Below are 19,341 nucleotides of genomic sequence, written 5' to 3'. Positions count from 1 at the left end.
TGCACCCTCATGCACCCCCACGCACCCTCCCTGAGCTTTGCAGCACCTCCCCCACACCCTCACACACCCACTCAGGCCCTCCCCCACTCAGCAGCAGCCACTTACCTTCCTGCTGGCCTGCTTGCGAGCCACCTGCGACTTGTAACTTCTTGCCAGCTTCCCCACTGACTTGGTTGTGGGAAGCTGGCAAGACGTTGCCTCACCTAATGACCATGGGATTCAGTTAATGACAGCAACCAGGACTGCCGGGATTGCTGTCACTGAGTGATGCATTCGTGCTTTATGACCATATTGCTTAGCAGAAATTCTGGACCCAATTGCTGTAAGTTGAGGAGTATCTGTATGTGGGTCCTTTGGGGCTAGTGTGAAATGAAACTTGTGATGATGTTGATTGCAAAAATAAGCACTTCAGTTAAAAACACAGTACAAGCAATTTAGCAAACATATACTTAGACACACATAGTCAACATTTACCCAAACAGTTGTAACAAAGGCAAATTAATTCAAACAGTTGTCCAGAGAGGGATATGCAAATTTTGCTTTCAGCTTTATAGTAAGGCAGATTTTGGCAATAGGATAACAACAGCAAGGAACAAGTTAGAATTTTAGCTTGAAGTCACAGTCATGCAAGTAACAATACTAATGAAAGTAATACTAGTGTAGGTATATAGAATTTGATTCCCCATTTTCTTACAATTTGGCCATATACCTTTATCTGTTCAGTCACCTTATTCAAGGTGATTAGAGCTTCTAAGGATCAAACCATTGCATTATTTTAAGCAGTAATACCCAACAAAGTCCACTCTTTCTCCTCAAAGATTCTCTATCAATGGTAACTCTACCTTTACAGGGCGAAATCAAACTGTTCATGGAGTTTATATCATTACTGCCAATTATACTGTAAGAGATTATGAAAGTTGTCCAAAATGTCTGAAGTGTGCCACAGTGTTATTATATTATTTATTGGCTGCACACTTCCTATTATTTGCTGTATGCTTGCAATATTTAAGCTGTATTTTAGAATCATTATTGATGAACAAAATTGGTTTGTAGAAATCAGTTCCCAGATGCTTTCTCCTTGTGATCTATCTGCACAGATTATAGAATCTTCCTTTAGGTTTTTAAGTCTATAGCATTTGAGCAATTGTTGAAAACATTGTGAAACATATTTCACATAATGTGACTTCTGAAAATAGTTAGCAATTTTATCAGTTTAGTATCTGTTTGGCCAAATAGGGCTTACGTGGCCAATCTAGTTGCCCTCCAGAGATGAGGACTTCACCTCCCAGAATCTCCCAACAAACATGTCTGTTGCTGAGAATTCTGCAAGTGGATATCCACATCTCTGGAGAGTGTTCATTCGGAAACCTAATGTCCGCATAACTTAAATATTTGAATGGAGATGTGTTACTTTATCCTAATTCTTCATTGTGACCTTTCAGCTGCACTGGTCATGTTTTGTACTTCTTAGGAAAGACTTTTGTTATGTCAAGAAATCCAATACATGCTTATCTGCCTTTTTTTAAAAGGTTTTCCATGACGTTGCTTATAAAGCCAAAGACAGAAATGATCTGCTATCTGGAATTGATGAATTTTTAGATCAAGTGACTGTTCTTCCTCCAGGCGAGTGGGATCCATCTATAAGAATTGAACCACCCAAGAGTGTTCCTTCTCAGGTAGGTTCTTCTGAAGATGAAGACACCTTTAAACATGTATAATAGTGTGGTAAGTGTGCGCAAGACAGTATCACAAACCTGAAAAATAATTTTGCAATGAGGTAACAAATTGATGAAATGATGAGATCAAATTCATAGTATTGTTTTTATCCTATAAAAAGTGATTCAGAAAGCAAAGGAAAAAGGAAAAAAAAAACACCCTGAAACTTTTACTGCTTTCAGATAATTTCTTAAACATGAGTGGCTATCACATATAATATGACGTATCCACAGCTTCGTTTAAATTTCACTATACCTAACCGGATAAGTAGTCCAGCTACAATTGATTTTAACAAAATATTATTAAAATATTGTGTTAACTGTTGAAAATGATTTCTGATTTAGAGTTAATATTAGTATTTTAAAAATCCAATTGTGGTTTTGAAGAAATACTGTATTATATGGTTAGCCTGGAAGACTACCATAGATGTGAAGAAAAGAGCTTGAAATTATGCTTGTTATTGTAGTGTGACTTGGAGAGTGAGCATGGTATCCTACAATGCTGGCCTAGAAATGGGGAGACCCAGGTTCTAGTTTCCTTTAGGCATGGAATCCATCTGGTGACTGTGGGCCAGGTATTCCTTCTCAGCCCTAATTTATTGTCAGACTCTGGGACAAGTGGGCTGAAAAACAAAACCCTTCATCAGATCATACGTTGATAACTTCACTATATGAACTTCACTATATAACTTCACTATATGAACTTTAATACATAGCTTCACTATACGATAAAGCACAATGCTAAACAAGCAGACCCTGCAACCAAGCAGGACAAATACTAAGAATAATAACAACTGTAGTGTGACTTAAAGGCAAAACTCATTTAACAGGTTAATGTTAAATGCAGGAGAAGAGGAAGATTCCTAAGTTTCCAAATGGAGCTGCTTCTCCAGGAGAATCCCTTAAAGAAGAAGGTCATCTTGCTGGATCTGAACTACAGAGAACTGGAAGGTGTGTAGATTTTACTTCAGTTATAACAATATCAATGTAAAAATCTGAATTATTGCCGCTTTAAAAATTTGCAAAATATAATGGATTAAAATTTTTACATGAGTATGTTTTGATTCCCAGCTAATGGTCTGTTTTAGTCTCTCAGTACAGTAGAAGTATTCCTTACTAGACTCTGTGGACTATGGTGAAGTTTTAACACAATATCTGAAACCATATTATGAAGATAAAGATATCTTGAAGCCAAAAATTGTTTATAGAAAGCTAGATATTCAAAATATTGCAGTAAAGAAAACTTATAGAGATTTCTCACATATGAAAATTGTATAGATGTCCTGTAGTCTCCCAAACTTGGCATTTACAGCAGAGAAAATCTTTGAAGAAGGATAATAGGGTCTTCAAATAATATCTTTGTTAAACTGAATTGTACTGAAATGTCTTCATATGGAAAATCCTTGTGAATATATGGTTGCCTAAAATTTAAAGATAGCTACATTTTAACTAAGGTAGCTAAGGTGGTTAAGGTGCTGGGTGAGAAACCAGGAGTTTGTGAGTTCTAGTCCCATTTTAGGCATGAAAGCCAGCTGGGTGACCTTGGGCCAGTCCCTCTCTCTCAGCCCAACTCACCTCACAGGGTTGCTGTTGTGGGGAAAATAGGAGGATGAAGGAGTATTAGGTATATTCACTGCCTTGAGTTATTTATAAAAATAATAAGGGCAGGATAAAAAACAAACAAACAAATAAATAAATGCTATTATTATAGGAGAGATAATCCTGACAGGTAGAAGATTTAAAATTTTAATTTCTCTCAAAAGCTGTTCATCTTCCTTTTTTTATAAGAATTTTATTAAGTTTCAAGCAAAGATAAAAGCTACAGAAAAACAAAAAACTACAAGGAAAAAAAAAGAAAAAACTAAAAGAGTGTAGAAACACAAGAGAAAATGTTTCAGAATTACAAAAAGAGGTGACTTCCGACTTTTAATAGCAAGGATATACAACAATTTTCCATTATCAATCCCTTATTCTATATTAAACCAAAATCACATTATTTCTATAAATCATTCCATTGGCACATTATAAAAATCACTAAAGTTGCTCCCTCCCCTTATATTAAAAGAAAAAAATATATAAACCTCCTAATCAAGATAACATTTATTTAATTATTTCTTTCCTACTACTATTCTATACATTCCTGTCTACTATAATAAAGATCAAAGTAAAAGAACATATAAATTGTCTGCCATTGTACTTGATAATACAACAATTTTAATAATCTTAATCATATAAAACCCAAAACCAGACATTTATTATTTTTTTATGATCCCTTAATAATCTTAATCCAAATTGTTAAAGATAAATGAAATAAGCCAAACCCTAAAAGCAATCCAGATAAATATTTTTAAACCCTTATCCCACTTTAAAATAAACCAGAGCATTTACATATCCCCACAATGCGCACAGAGCTTTTTTCTAAAAAAAAATCAAACAGCCCAACTGCCCCTCTCAAAAACTCTGACTTCGCTTCAGGAGACCTGCCATACACAATAACCCCTTCTTTTCCATGGTGTTCCATCAGAAGATCAATTTCACTTATGGCTTGCAACTCGATCTTTCCCTTTAATTTCTTCAACTTGACTATCTGACCTTCATCCAGCATTTCAACAGAAGTCCTGATCTCACTCTTAGAAAAGACATTTCTGTCGCTGTTAAATTCCTCAGTTTCATCCACGACATCCCCAACCAGATGACACATTTTAGAACTCATATTTTCCACAATGTCCTGAATGCCTTGCATAAAAACTTGGTAGGAATGAGAAAGAGTCTGTTTAAAACCTTGGTGGAAGTCAAAGAAAGTCTGTTTAAAATCCTCCATGTCTCACATAGTAGATTATGGCGCCCCTTAGGAGCTTAACCAGCGAAAGTCGAAGATATGAAAGAATTCTGGAATGTGTTTACACAAGCAAAAGTGAGATATGCAGATAGTTCCCCAGGAAAAGTAGAAGCAGAAAACTGAAAGTTCAAAACAGCCAATTTAACGTGTAAGAAAATGCTAATATCTTCAAATTTAGTACAAAAATAATAATAGGGAGACAATTATTTACTCTCAGTCTTCCTTAATATTTGGATGGAAAACAAAGTCCAAAACCTTAAAAGAATTTTTTTGAAAAAGTTGATCCCAAAAATAACAATAAGCACCAAGAGAACCCGCTTCTCCTTGCTGTAGAAAGAAAGCCTCTCTTAGGGTATGCGTACTTAAAAGAAAAATAAATTGGGTGATTTAGAAATGAGGTGGCCGGTCTTACTGTCCCTTTAAGGCTAAAACACGGCTTGGAAATGGTGACATCCAAGCCTCTTGGCTGCTCTTACCAGTCAAATGTGAACACTGTTTGCGATCTCCTGGCTGCAAGCTGCCATCCTGGAGGGCAGATGAGGTGATTCCAGGTGTTTTCCTTTTTCCGGAAAAACCTGCCTGAACCGAAAAAAACTGCCAGGTTGTCAGTTCTGCCCACTAAGCCTGCAGGCACAGCTGTTCAGTCCGCCATGTCTCCACAAGAAGTCCCCAAAAGTTGTTAATCTTCCTGAGCATGAATATCTGTCCAGGGTTTTTTTTTTCTCACTTAGTTGTAAGCCTAAATATAATGGGCATTGTAATTCAGCTTTTTAATTTTTTTTTAAAAGATTTTTTTTTAATTGCAAGGTTAATTCTTTCAATATCTTATAAACAGTGAAACAATGCTTTCAAATACTTGCAGCTAGCTTCCTCTTTCTTTAAATATATCGAAAATATTTAATATCAAGATTGTATGTAAGTCTATTATAAAATTGTTCAAGGCATATACTGCTATTCACTGCAACCAGTGTACATGCACAGAACTTGGTAATGAGTGCAGAAGTTGATGTCCTGAACGTGTTTTCATTAAAAACAAGTGCCTGAGACTAACAATAGATACTGTACTTTTCCATAAAAATACATAAATCAGAATATCAATTCATTCTACTGAAAATGTATAGATGAAATTGGTATGTTTGCATCTGTATTGTCAATAGGTTTGGAGTATAAGGCTAATTTATGCTAAAAATCTGCACGGTCAGTCTTGTGTGTCCCATAATTTTAAACATTCTGGAGTCCTATAGAGTACAGTTTGATGAGTTTCATCTCACCTATTTAGGCTTTTTGGTGGTTTGATACTTGACATCAAAAGGAAAACAACTTTTTTCTTGAGTGACTTCAAGGATGCATTAAGTCTGCAGTGTCTGGCCTCGATTCTTTTCCTATACTGTGCCTGTATGTCTCCTGTAATCACTTTTGGAGGGCTCCTTGGAGAAGCTACAGAAGGCAGAATAGTGAGTACAAAGAATGGTAGTAGCCAGGATTTTAGCTTTTCAGAGGCAAGTGACTGTGTTCATTTGTCTCCTTTATTTCTACCTTTATTTGAAGACTTTTATCAACATCATTTTGACTAGCCCTGCCCAATAATACATGTTTCTCAAATATGTGGAAAAAATGGAGAACAGGAGAGGATGCACAGTTAAGGTAAAAATTATCCTGCCTTGATGAACCTGTTTCATGATCTGAGAAACAACTTTCATTGTGTTTGTTTTTAAAAGGCCTTAAGCTAGTAATGGAAAAATTATTTGTTCCATCTTCAGAATATACTCAAGAGTGCTAATTCAGAGATCTTGTTTGTCTTGTGAAATAATAAAACCATGAAAATAATATGCTTTTAAAATGTTTTGGAAATAAAAATTCAGCATTCTGCACTAAACTAAATGTAATGTACATATGCATGTAATAAAATTCAAATGGATCTCTTTGTTAGAGAAAAGCTGTTTCAAAAAATGATGATTTGGAACAGATATGGTGAGGAAAGAGTTCTTTATCCTTTCTCTATCATAAATGACCTCAGTGTAAAAACCATTTACTACTATCTTTCCTTCCCCACCAACCCAAGTCCAGGCTTGAATGTTCCTGGGGATATAGCAGTGGAGAAGAGATGGCAGAAAAATGGTAAAACATCCTTTCTTACAGGTTCTCCACGCAGAATAATTCTCTTAAATCTGCTTTTCTCTACAATAAATAATTGGATTTGGATGCATGTATGCAACACCTAGTTTGGTTTTCAAATATTTATTTTCTGTTGCTAGAGGAAAATATATATTTCTAAAGAAAAAATGAGTGTGAACTCTAAACAGTTTTGTCACTTTAACCATCATATTTTCATGATGATTTCAAGTATATCAGCTATCATAACAGTTGATTTATCACAGCTTTCAAATTAATGGAAATAACTGAATATATATAAGTTATTTGCACTCAACATTTTAGTTTGTATTTGGCATTTGTGAAACAACTTTTTTAAAGATGTTATGGCACACTAATATGCCACTGCAAATGTATTCTTCAGAGCATGGCGTAGGAAACCAATGGCTTGTGAGTCACATGTTGCCCTGAATTGCATATTTGTCATCTCTAGAGAATTGTCAGTTTGCTTTGCTGAAATTTGGCAGCAAACTATGGATCTCTGGCTGTGGGACTTTTCACATTTTGGGGGCAAAATAAGTGACCACTTAGCTATGGTCATCCTCCATAAGGCTTAATGAATACATTTTGCTTAATGAATACATTTGCATTCCAAACTCACAAAGAGGGTGTAAAATTTGGCTCTGTTCATTCCATTATTGCCATGCCCCCCTGCAGTCTTTGGAGATGGATAGCTTTATAAATAAAAAAGTGTAGCTCCCTCCTACAAAAACGTTATCCACCCCTATTTTAGAAGGAAAAATATTCATGCTTGTAATTCTCAAGTTTATTTTTATGTATATTGAAAAGTTAAACTTAGCTTTCCAGGACAATATCAATACTTTAAATTTTACTAAATTTGTTATATACTTGAACACCTTTAGAAGTTTATATTGAATTATCCTGGTTTCAAAAACACAAAAACCACCCCCCCTTTCTACTTGCTTGTGGAGAGCTAGTTTTCTATAATACAATACATCCTGGTAACGTGATGTCCAGTGTCTGCGACTATTGTACTTAGATTACTACCCATGGTATTGGTGCTAAAATACTAGTTTAACTGTATGTCATCAACCAACTGATTTAAAAATGTCCATTTCCTTTGTGTACAATGAAAAATAGGTTATACCGTATTTTCTAGCTGTCTGGAGTTGTTTGCTGCCTTCAGTGGCTCAGAGTGCATGAGTACATTAGTTTTTGCACAAGTGTTTGAACATAGTAACCTAAGGAACATGCTTGAGCTCACATCACTTTCTCATGTCTCCAAAGCTGTCATTTCTACAATATACCTGCCCTGAATACCTAAGGTTAATGCACTGATCAGCTCAAAGACTAAATTGTGTGTATCTTTTGAAGTCTGATTTTGTATGCTAAGGGTAACCCATGACATTATGCTGGTTGTGCCCCATTTTAGCATAGTTCTCCCACTGGCCCTTATGTTTCTGTTGTTATTGATTATTTTTAGTGTACACAGTATCAACCTATATTATATTTGCCCAGTAAGTATCTTTATTGATCTTAAATACTGAATCAAAGTAATTAAAACTTAGGTTGCTTATTTGTGTATTTTAAGTTACTTTTGGTATTTTAAAACACATAGCAACATAATTTTAAGTCTTCTGATTCTCTGTGAATGCTTATATAGAAAATTATTAAAGGATAATAATAAAAGGGAAGACAGTTGCTGGACATCTATGGAACACTGTAACTGATAAAATGCATTACTGGATAAGATGATGACTTTCTGATCTGCTTATTATTTCCATTGTCTCTTTATTTCTTTTAAATATTAAATCATCATTGCTCTGTTGCATCCGGTCAGTTTTTGATTTCCATGATTGGTTTGTTTTAATACAAACATCATGCCCAAGCTTGGGTAAAGGTTTGTTGCAAACATGCTTTCTTTATACAGGAAAAGTTATCTTTGTTTTCCTACTTTAATTAGATTTGGTATGTTACAAATATTGTAACGTCCTTTTTTTCCCCTGTAATGTGACAAAATGAATAACTTTGCCTTAGGTTTTTGTATATATTTACACTTTAATTGAACCACTTCAGATTGAACACTTTATTGCTAATCTACAATGTAAAATAAAATATTTAGCCAATAATGTTTGTAATATTCTAACTCTTGCTGCTATAAACTAATATATGGAAGATACATTAGTAAATGTTTAATCTTATCTTCAGTGAATCACAGGATTTTTTTTCCTCCCTCCAGAGTGCAATAGAGTCTTTATTTGGAGCGTCATTAACTGGGATTGCCTATTCACTTTTTGCTGGGCAACCTCTGACAATATTGGGCAGCACTGGACCAGTACTAGTATTTGAAAAAATATTGTTTAAATTCTGCAAGTAAGTACATTTTTCATTCTCAAAAACTCAGCTTATTCTAATAGCTTCATTTTATCTAAGGCACATTTAACTAAAGGTAGTTTCAAACAGTTGTAATATTGCATGACTTAATTTAGCAAGAAATCAAAATTTTGTCTTCAGGGTTGCATTATCAAAGACTTTTAGACTTGTCATTAAGGGCAAATAAGGAAAACATTCCAGAACAAAAGGTATTTCATCTTTCCAAATATTAATTTTTGATTCTCCAGGCATGAAGTTACAAATTAACTTTTTGATTTCATCTCATCAGCAAATCTTCAAGGTACTTACATTAATACAAATTTTAAAAAATACTAAAAAACAAATTACACAAAAATGGTAAATAAATACCAAAAAACAAAGTGTCATCAAGCTGCAGATGGAAATAAATTGTTCTCAGACCAGGGCCATCTACTGGGGCGGGTGGCGCATCAGGAAAATCAAGATGGTGTCCCTGACTGACAATTGAAACCCTGCTCCATTTTTTATTGTGTCATGTGCAATACATGTTAAAAAGGGGGAAGGGCTTTGATCACACTGTTGCAGTCACCATCTTGACTTTTTTTTTTAACTTCCCTGTAGTTGTACTTGTCACACACTAAGTCAGGAGCCCCCATCTGGTACCAAAGAATTAATAAGGAAGTTCTTAAAAGGATGTCAGGAATTTAAAAAGTGTATAAGCATTGAAAAAGTTGTAGTTGCCACACATCTCTCAGAAGGCAGTAATGCCCTGAAACCAGCTTCTGGAGCAAATCTGTTATTCCTGATTTTAAAGGTTTACAGTTTAAATTCCCAATCACTTTATTTCAATTGTTAAAATGTCATTAAAAATTAAAAGATTAAAAAAATAACGAATAAAACCAAAACCACTAGTGTGGCTACTCTTCTGGAAACAGAATAAAAAAAAATAACTTCAAATTCATTACCGATGCATAGGTATGTTTATTTGCTTCGGATGATTCAGTCCTCCTCAAACTTTGTTCTCTAGTAAAAAAAAAAAAAAGTCCCTTTCTCACCCCTATGGGTGGTACGTGTCTTCCTCAACCTCGGATCCTCTACCAGAGGTCTGCGAGTTTGAGGGTTCTGCGCAGTGTCTTAGCTGTTCCTAGCACTGCACTCTTCTGGACAAAGAGCTGTGATATTGTTCCTCAGATCTGTTGGAGCCACTCTCCCAACTTAAGCATCACAGCCTCAAGTGCTCCTACCACCAAAGAAATCAGTTTTTCTTATCTAGTAGTTGTGTGTGTGTGTGTGTATCTTGGTCAACATAATTACATAGTAGCATGCATTGCAACAGTGAAAATCATTCTTATAAATCACTCTCATAATATATGACTTTATGTTGCCTTTTTCAACAGGGATTATGGGCTTTCTTATCTTTCCCTACGAACCAGTATTGGTCTATGGACATCATTTTTATGCATCCTATTAGTAGCAACCGATGCAAGCAGCCTTGTGTGTTACATCACTCGATTTACTGAAGAGGCTTTTGCTGCCCTCATTTGCATAATATTTATATATGAAGCACTGGAAAAGCTCTTTCATTTGGGAAAAGTATATCCTTTCAATATGCACAATGACCTTGATAAGCTGACACTGTATTCGTAAGTGTGGTTTTTCAATAAAATATGTGAGAGGGCCATAACAGCTCTTTTACTGTTTTCTTCTAACTTTCCTAGAAATTTTGAGAACCAGATTAATCTGGTAATTCATCTAAAATAGTAATCCAATACTGTCTGATTAAATTTAAGTCTAGATGCAGTGGAATTATCTTCTTCTTCTATCATTTCTCTTGTTTATTACTCTTGATACATATTCCAAATCATTTGCTTGGATATTTCCCATTCCAGTCCTTTTCTATGCTTTCTGCCTTTTAATGTTTAATATTGAAAAGAAGGAACATGGGTTTTTATTTTTAGAATGAATCTTGAGCTCTTTATTAAACCAATTCATTTTTTAATTGTGCTGCATTTCCTATTTTAGGTCATTTCATTGTTTTATAACAAACTTTTTTAGTTGCCATTGTTCTATTTTCAAAATATGATGTTAAAATATATAGTAACAAGATGAGCTGCTGATTCAAATGCTGAATTTTAAATTTGCTAGATGTGTATGTGCTGAGCCTCCAAATCCCAGTAATGAAACCCTGGAGCTATGGATGAAAGCCAATAAATCTCTGGGTACTATACCATGGACCAACCTCACAGTTAAGGTGAATGTCTTGAAAGGTGATGTAGAATTTCATATTGTAGTAATGTAAAAAAAAAGGGAAAAAAGAAGTGGCATCTGACAATCTCTTAATAACATGGCATACCAATTGTAATCCCCCCTCCTTGGGGCGGGAGTACTGATTGCAATTAGGACTGCCAGTTTGAATTATTAATTTTTTGTTATTGTAAGGTAAACTCATTCCTTTTTATACATACGATTCACAAATTTTCCATTATTAGCAGAACAGTATTTAAGATTAAGATAATTTATTGGTCTATTGGTATTCAAAGGAATGGCTTCTCTCATTGATTTTCAGCTGTGTTCCTGTTTCAGGATTGTGACAGTAAAATTTCAACATGTGCTTTGCCTTGTTGGGCTTAGGAAGACTTGTAGCATGTGTAACAGGGTTGTGTAACAGTTTAGATTCAAAGATGCTTCAGAGCCCAGAGTGTAAGGCTGATTAGTCTTTACCATTATAATGGAGAATCTATGAGAGTCCAAGCACATATTTGTCAAGTGAAAGAACAAAATCAGTGACATTACAAGAAAAACTTAACTGTGTAAAATTTTGTCCTAAGAAGTCATGACACATCCTTTTCAAATAAGCAGTTTCTTCTTTGCAGAAGTCTCAGTTTGAACTGTAATTCAAGAATTGATTGATTGATTGATTGATTGATTATGTGCCATCAAGTCAATGTCTTAGCAGCCACATAGATTTTCTCCATGATGATCTGTCCCTAACCTGGTCTTTCGGATCTTCCAATAATCCACTCATTACCACTGTAAATGAGTTCATCCACTTTGCTGCTGGTTGTCCTCTTTTTCTTTTTCTTTCCACCTTTCTTAGCATTACCACTTTTTCCAGAGAGCTAGGCCTTCGCATAATGTGTCTGAAGTAGGATAATTTGAGCCTGGTCATCTGTGCCTTGAGTGAGAATTCTGGGCTGATTTGTTCAATAATCCATTTGTTTGTTTTCTTGGCTGTCCACAGTATTCTCATGATCTTCTACAATACCGAAGTTCAAAAGCATCAATATTCTTTCTATCCTACTTCTTCAAAGTCCAACTTCTGCTTCCATCGACTGTCACAGGGAATACCATTGCATACACTATTTTTATCTTTGTAGATATAGACATATCACAACATTTTAATATCTTTTCCAAGGCCTTCATGGCTGCTCTACTAAGTGCTAGTCTGTGAGGCATTTACTGACTGCTTGTTCCTTTACTGTTGATGGTTGATCCTCAAAGGCAGAAACTATCTACCACTTCAGTAACTTCATTATCAATTCTAAGGTTGTTCTACTTGTTGTCATTAGTTTAGTCTTTATATTTAATTTTAGTTCCATTTTTTCACTTTGCTCCTTGACTTTTATTACTAAAGCTTGCAGATCCTTTGCATTTTCAGCTATCAAAATAGTGCTATCAGCGTAGTGCAGGTTCTTGATGTTTATTTCTCCAATTTTAAAACCATGCCTATCTTTTTCCAATCCAGCTTCCCTTAATATACTGTATATTCAGATTGAATAAATATGGAGAGAGTACACAGCCTTGTCTCACTCCTTTACCAACCTGGAGCCAGTCTCTTTCACCTGTCTGTATGTATCTGTATAGGGTTCTTATGAGAACAATGAAATGTTCTGGGATTCCCATTTTTCTAAGCACATTCCACGACTTGACATAATCAACATGATGAAAGGCCTTTCTATAATTGATGAGGCACATACTGACTTCTTTGGATATTCTTTAGCTTTTTCAGTTATCTAGCGTGCATCAGCAATACTGTCTCATGTTCCTTGGCCTTTTTAAAAGCCAGTGTGAACTTCTGGCATCTCCCTTTACATGTATGGCTCTAATCTGCATTGGATGATCCTAAGCATTAATTTGCTAGCATGGGAAGTTAAGGAGATTGTATGATAATTTGCGCATACTGTTATGTCTCCTTTTTTTGGCGTTGGAATGTAGATTGATTTATTTCAATTTGTTGGCCACTGTGTTGCTCTCCAGATTTGTTGGCATTGCTTGGTTAAAACTTTTACTGATTCTTCATCTGTTGCCTGCCATATTTCTGTGGGTATTCCATCTTATAGCTTTCCAACTTGGTAATGATCAGAGTGCTGATCTAGCTTCATCTTCTAGTACTAGAGGTAAGTGGGGAATATTTTGTAAGTAGGGAATATCTTCTAAGGCATCTTGGATGTTGATATCTCTACTGTACAGAATTATAGTACAGATAATTGGTTATTATCTGTCAATTGGTGTTCTTTAGCATACCAATTCAATGTTGGAATTTCCTTCTAAGTTCAGAGATCTTTTGAAGAGTTTCCTTGTTTTTCCATGTCTGTTTCCATCTTCAGTATCTTTACAGATGTTGATGTAATACTGATTCTTGTCTCTTTCAACAGCTCTCTGAAACTCTTTGTCAATTTTCTTCCTGAGATTTTTGTCTCTTGGTTTGGCTTCTCTTACCTTCTCGGCAATTTCCACTATTTGTTCTGACATACAGTTTCTTCTGTTTTTTCATCTTTGGCAATGTCTTTTCACATTCATCCTTAACAACTTCTTTAAGTTCATTCCACAGTTCCTCTGCTTCTCCATCAATGAGTTTAGGACTTCAAAGGGATTCCTGATGCTCTCCTTGAAAATGGTGGGTATATGTTCAAGATCATATCATGGAAACTGGTTGGCTTTCTTCTTCTTTAGCCTTAACTTGGAGTTTGCACATGAGCAGTTTATGATCTGTTCCACAATCAGCATCTGCCAAGTCTTTGATGCTATAATAGAGCTCCTTTTAGGAAAATATGGTTAATTTGATTTCTAAGGACTCCGTCTGGTGATGTCCATGTACAGAGGCATCATTTTGGTTGTTTGAAGGCATGTTACCTATGAAGAAATTATTGGTCTGGCAGAAATTGAGAAGTCAGTCTCTTGCTTCATTTTAGTTTCCTAAGCCATAGAATTCAACTACATTTTCTTCTTTAATATTTCCACCTTTGGCATTCTGCTCTCCAGTCACAAGCTTGCATGTTCTGTTGATTTCAGATTGAACTTGATCATAAAGCCTCCTCTTCTGCATCAGGGTTTGGAGCATAAGCTTGAATATTCATTTTAAAGGGTTGTCCACGAAGTCTAATTAATATTATTCGGTCATTGATTGCATTGTAGCCAAGTCCTGTTCTTGCTATACCCTTCCTAACTATAAAAGCAATGCCATTCCTCCTTTGTTTTTCGTGTCCTGAGTAATAAACAGTGTGATCTTCTGACTGAAAGTGTCCAATCCCAGTCCATCTCATTTTGCTGATGCCTAAGATGTCAATTTGCATGCATAGGGCAAATTATGTTAAACATGGAAATCAATTTGTTTATTTATTTTACAGAGCTTTTAGGCTGTTCCAGCTAGAACAGACTCTGAATAGTGGGAACTGATTATCAAACTGATACGCATTTTTATATATTAAAACATTAAACTGTTTTCTTTAAATTAACAAACAAATGTAGTAATTTAGTCTATATTCACCCACCTGTGAGTTTTTAATCTCACATCTGGTTATACTTTTGTCTAACAGACACAAATTTAATTTCAGATCTGAATATTCTTAATATAACATCTGACTTATGTTTGTACTTACAGGAATGTAACAATCTTAATGGCATATTTGTTGGATCAGCCTGTGGACACCATGGTCCATATTTCCCAGATGTTCTTTTTTGGTCTGTCATATTATTCTTTACAACATTTTTTCTCTCCTCTTTCCTCAAGCAGTTTAAAACCAAACGTTATTTTCCCACTAAGGTAATTGTGATAGCTTTTATGCATTTCCATGATTTTAAAGTAAGTATTTTGCTGAAGATAACTTGATTTGCAATATTAAAGGGAAAGAATTTTGACTTGGCATGTATTCCAATATTGCTGTTGCATCCATAGTTATACTGATACCCAAAAGATCATGAAGATGAGTTATATATCCAGACTATTGCAGAATGGCTGCAGAATGAATATTTTTTGCTGCTCCCTTGCTTCCAGTCCTGTGACCACAGTGTTATACATTAAGACTACAATACTTAATACTTAAGTATTAATTAATAATATTAATAATAGCAATATAATAATTAATATATTAATTAATTATATTATTACTAAGTTATTTATTTATTTGTCAAATTTCTCTGCCGCCCATCTCGTATACGACTCTGTAATACTTAATACAGCCCTTAAAACAGTATCCTAAGCACTATAGGATAAATTGAATCCCCCTCTCCAAAGTCAAAGGCTTGAGAGGACAAATTTCAAATTTGTTGATAAAGGGAAAGAATCATTAATAAAATCCAGAGAGAGAGGAAAACTTTTCTTCCTCTTCCTTGTTCCATCCAGGTTTGCTTTTTTGCCATCTTGTTTCTTTGTATAGTTATTTGTTTTTAAACATTTTAATGTTTTTAATGATTTGTAAACTGCCCAGAGTTTGTTTGTTTGTTTGTTTATTTGATTTCTATAGCTGCCCATCTCAGCAAGTGACTCTGGGCAGCTTACAACAATAAAACTATAAAACAGTTAAAACAATTACAATTAAAACAGTTAAAATATAAAATAAATACAAAATAAATATACATGACTGCCAAGTAAGCAATGTATGGATGTTAATACAGCCAAGAGGCAGGACCATCCACACACTTGAGGCCTCAGGCCCAGGCACAAAGCCAGGTCTTCACAGCCTTACGAAAGGCCAACAGGGTTGGGGACATCCTAATTTCTGGAGGGAGAATGTTCCAGAGGCAGGTGCTACGGAAGAGAAAGCATGCCTTCTAGTTCCCACCAACTGACACTCCCTGGCTGATGGGACCCGTAACATATCCAACCTGCTAGATCAAATTGGACAGGTAGAAACAACGGGAGAAGACGGTCCCTTAGGTAACCCGGTCCCAAGCCATGAAGGGCTTTAAAGGTGACAACCAGGACCTTGAATTGCACCCGGAAGCACACCGGCAACCAATGCAGCTCATGTAACAATGGTGTTACATGTGTCGAGTATCCAACACCATTTACTATCCATGTGGCTGCATTCTGCATCAGTTGAAGCTTCCGAATGCTTTTCAAGGGCAGCCCCATGTAGAGCGCATTACAGTAGTCCAGACAGGAGGTCACAAGGGCATGAGTGACTGTGAGCAAAGCCTCTTGATCTAGGAATGGGCGCATCTGGTGCACAACCCGAAGGTGTGCAAAGGCCCTCCTAGCCACAGCTGCGCTGGTCCAGAAGGATACCATGATTGATGGTATTGAAGGCTGCTGAGAGGTCAAGAAGAGCGAGAATGGTCACACTGCCCCCATCTCACTCCTGCCAGAGGTCATCTAAGAGTGCGATCAATGCCATCTCAGTCCCATAACCCAGCCTGAACCCTGACTGAAAAGGGTCCAGATAATCCGCTTCATCCAGGGTCCTCTGCAGCTGCCACATGACCACTCTCTCCACAACCTTCCCCAAAAAGGGGAGGTTGGAGACTGGACGAAAACTGTCCAGGCTGGTTGGGTCAAGCGATGGCCCCTTGAGGAGAGGACGCACCACCGCCTCCTTAAGAGCCGGCGGGACCACCCCCTCTCTCAAAGAGGAATTAACCACTGCCCAGACCCAATCATGTGCCTCCTCCCGGGCAGCCTTGACCAACCAGGAAGGACACGGATAATACAGAAGTGGCCAAACTAGTAGCTACAAGGGCCCTGTCCACTTCCTCAGGTGCAACCAGATCAAACTCCCTCCAGTTAACCATGCCAGACTTCACCCCCATATCCTCCACTGGCCCTGCCTTAAAGCTTGACTCCCAACGTAGAGCGAATGCGAGCAACTTTATCCGCTAGATGCACAGCATATTCCTCACAGTGACCCTTCAGGTGAAGCTCGGTATTACTCCATCCAAGGAGGGACCGAGTCACCCGAAATAGGGCCACTGGACAGCAATCTGCCGATGCAATAAAAGCAGAGAAATAACGTTTTGCCACCCTTACTGCCACGAGGTAGGCTCTAATAGTGGCTGTAGCTCATGTTCAGTCGTCTTCGCTCCCCATCTTCCACCAGCAGCGCTCCAGGCGTCTCTTAGCCCACTTAAGCCTCCTCAGCTCCTCCGTAAACCACAGGGAGCCCCAGGAGCAGAGAGGCCGCTCAGACACGATCTGATCCAAGGCCATGGCTGCTCCCACGTGGCCACCAAGGCCTCAGTTGCCTGGGGCGGGCTGATCTAATAGGCCCTGCCTCCCTGTGGAGGGGGGTGGCGCCAGAGAACTGGAGGCTCACCAGGCAGTGATCTGACCATGACAGGGGAGAAACCAAAACCTTCCCCAATTTCAGAGCACTCTGCCACTGCTCCAACAGAAAAAACAGGTCAGACGAATGACCACCATTATCTGTCAGGCCCTGGATTACTTGGGACAGGCCCATGGCTGTCATGGTAACCATGAACTTCCGAGCTGCCCCTGCCCCCAAGGACAGCAGGTTGAAATCCCCCAAGACCATAAGCCTGGGGAACTCCACCACCAACCCGGCTATGGAGTCAAGGAGCTCAGGCAGGGAGGTTGCTATGCAGCAGGGAGGCTGGTACAATAGCAACAGTCCCAACTGGTCCCTGGAGCCCAACTTAACAAACAGGGTCTCGCACCCGGCAATCTGAGGAGCAGCATCCCTGGATGCCTCCCAAGTATCTCGGATGACCACTGCCACCCCACCACCCCTACCCTGGAGTCCCGGCTGGCGCCACACCCGGTAACCAGCTGGGCACATTTCAGAAAGGGGGACTCCCCCTTCCTCTCCCAGCCAGGTGTCCGTAATACAAGCCAGGTCAGCTTTCTCATCCACAATCAAATCATGGATGAGGGTGGCCTTATTACAAACTGACCTGACATTCAGTAGCAGTAGCCGACACTCCAGGGCCTTGGAAGTCTGCCAACCAGGATCTGGGAGTGAGTTCGAGGGGCTAAAATGTGCCATAGGAACAATATACCTGTGACCCCTTCCACATACAAAATCGTGCCCCTCATCTCCCACCATTTGTCCCTCTACCCGTCACTACTGGGATAGTCTACCCTCATTTCTTCAGAACCCTTCCCCCTCCCCTGTCTATCAAAATCCATGCCCAGGCCTGCACCCCCCACCTCACAACAACATACAATCCCAACAAAACTCCTTAATACCTAAGGTGCTTCTGCAGTGTTAGCACTCAGCACTTCAAGTTAATTAAGAGTCACCTCCTTAAACCCCATCTACCAACCACACCAACCATTCCATGCCATAAGCAGAGTTGCTAGGAGTCAGACAGCATATTATGATGATGATGATGATTGATAATAAGATATTACCACTCCTCCTCCCTCACTTCTGCCATGCTAGGCTCTGAGAATATCTGAACCTGCAATATTAGAGTGCCCTGAAGACTGCATTAGGATTACTTTGAAAATGCATGTAAAGTAAATATGGCTACACAAAAAGGCTTGTAACCTGTCAGAAATTTTATAAAATGGATTACCTACTTTAGAAAGCTTCTAGTGGATTTTTTTCCAGCTTTTTTTGGTTGAGTTGATTACTTGTGCTATAGAAATTAGCGTATTTCACAAAAATGGATATGATAATGAAAATATCTTGTTTAGAAATTATATGAAGTAGAGGCTAAAATAGGTGAAAGCATGAGCGTATTTGTTACTGTGTCAAGAAAAACATTACCACATTTTAAGAAAATGAGTGATACTTTGTGATGCATAGAATTTGAAACATATCACAGGTTTTAGCTTAATCAAGTACACAGTTAACCCATGTTATATTTCTGTTATATGAGAAAGTCGCTTATCTGAACCTGAACCTGAACAATTGCAATCAAAGTTTTTCAAAGGCTAACACAGATGAAATGCATTACTAGTTCCTTTTTAATTAATATTAAAGTGAAGAATTAAATTAATCCTAGTTAATATGGTTAAAGTTTGGGATAGTAATGATGAATCAGAGCAATGCTAAATTATATTTAATGAGACAGAAAAATTATTGATAATAAGGAGCATAGAATCATGCTACCTACTTCCAATTTTCAAATTTCTATTTA

General features: G+C 37.4%; 1 protein-coding gene across 3 annotated transcripts in view; it reads left to right on the top strand.

Moving 5' to 3' along the window:
- The window catches only part of SLC4A7 (solute carrier family 4 member 7), a 94,226-nt gene that overhangs the window by 59,815 nt on the left and 15,070 nt on the right, over positions 1-19,341 (top strand). For all 3 annotated transcript variants that reach the window (XM_063303913.1, XM_063303915.1, XM_063303914.1), the window contains 7 exons: positions 1,530-1,676; positions 2,563-2,666; positions 5,834-6,008; positions 8,906-9,039; positions 10,416-10,661; positions 11,164-11,269; positions 14,900-15,061. In XM_063303913.1, coding sequence (XP_063159983.1) covers positions 1,530-1,676; positions 2,563-2,666; positions 5,834-6,008; positions 8,906-9,039; positions 10,416-10,661; positions 11,164-11,269; positions 14,900-15,061 — 1,074 coding nt within the window. The remainder of the gene's footprint in view (positions 1-1,529; positions 1,677-2,562; positions 2,667-5,833; positions 6,009-8,905; positions 9,040-10,415; positions 10,662-11,163; positions 11,270-14,899; positions 15,062-19,341) is intronic.

The sequence above is a fragment of the Candoia aspera genome, chromosome 4 (genome assembly GCF_035149785.1).
Source record: "Candoia aspera isolate rCanAsp1 chromosome 4, rCanAsp1.hap2, whole genome shotgun sequence".
Taxonomy (NCBI): Eukaryota; Metazoa; Chordata; class Lepidosauria; order Squamata; family Boidae; genus Candoia; species Candoia aspera.
Note: the sequence above shows the minus strand (reverse complement) of the source record. Positions and strands in the feature narration are given on the sequence as shown.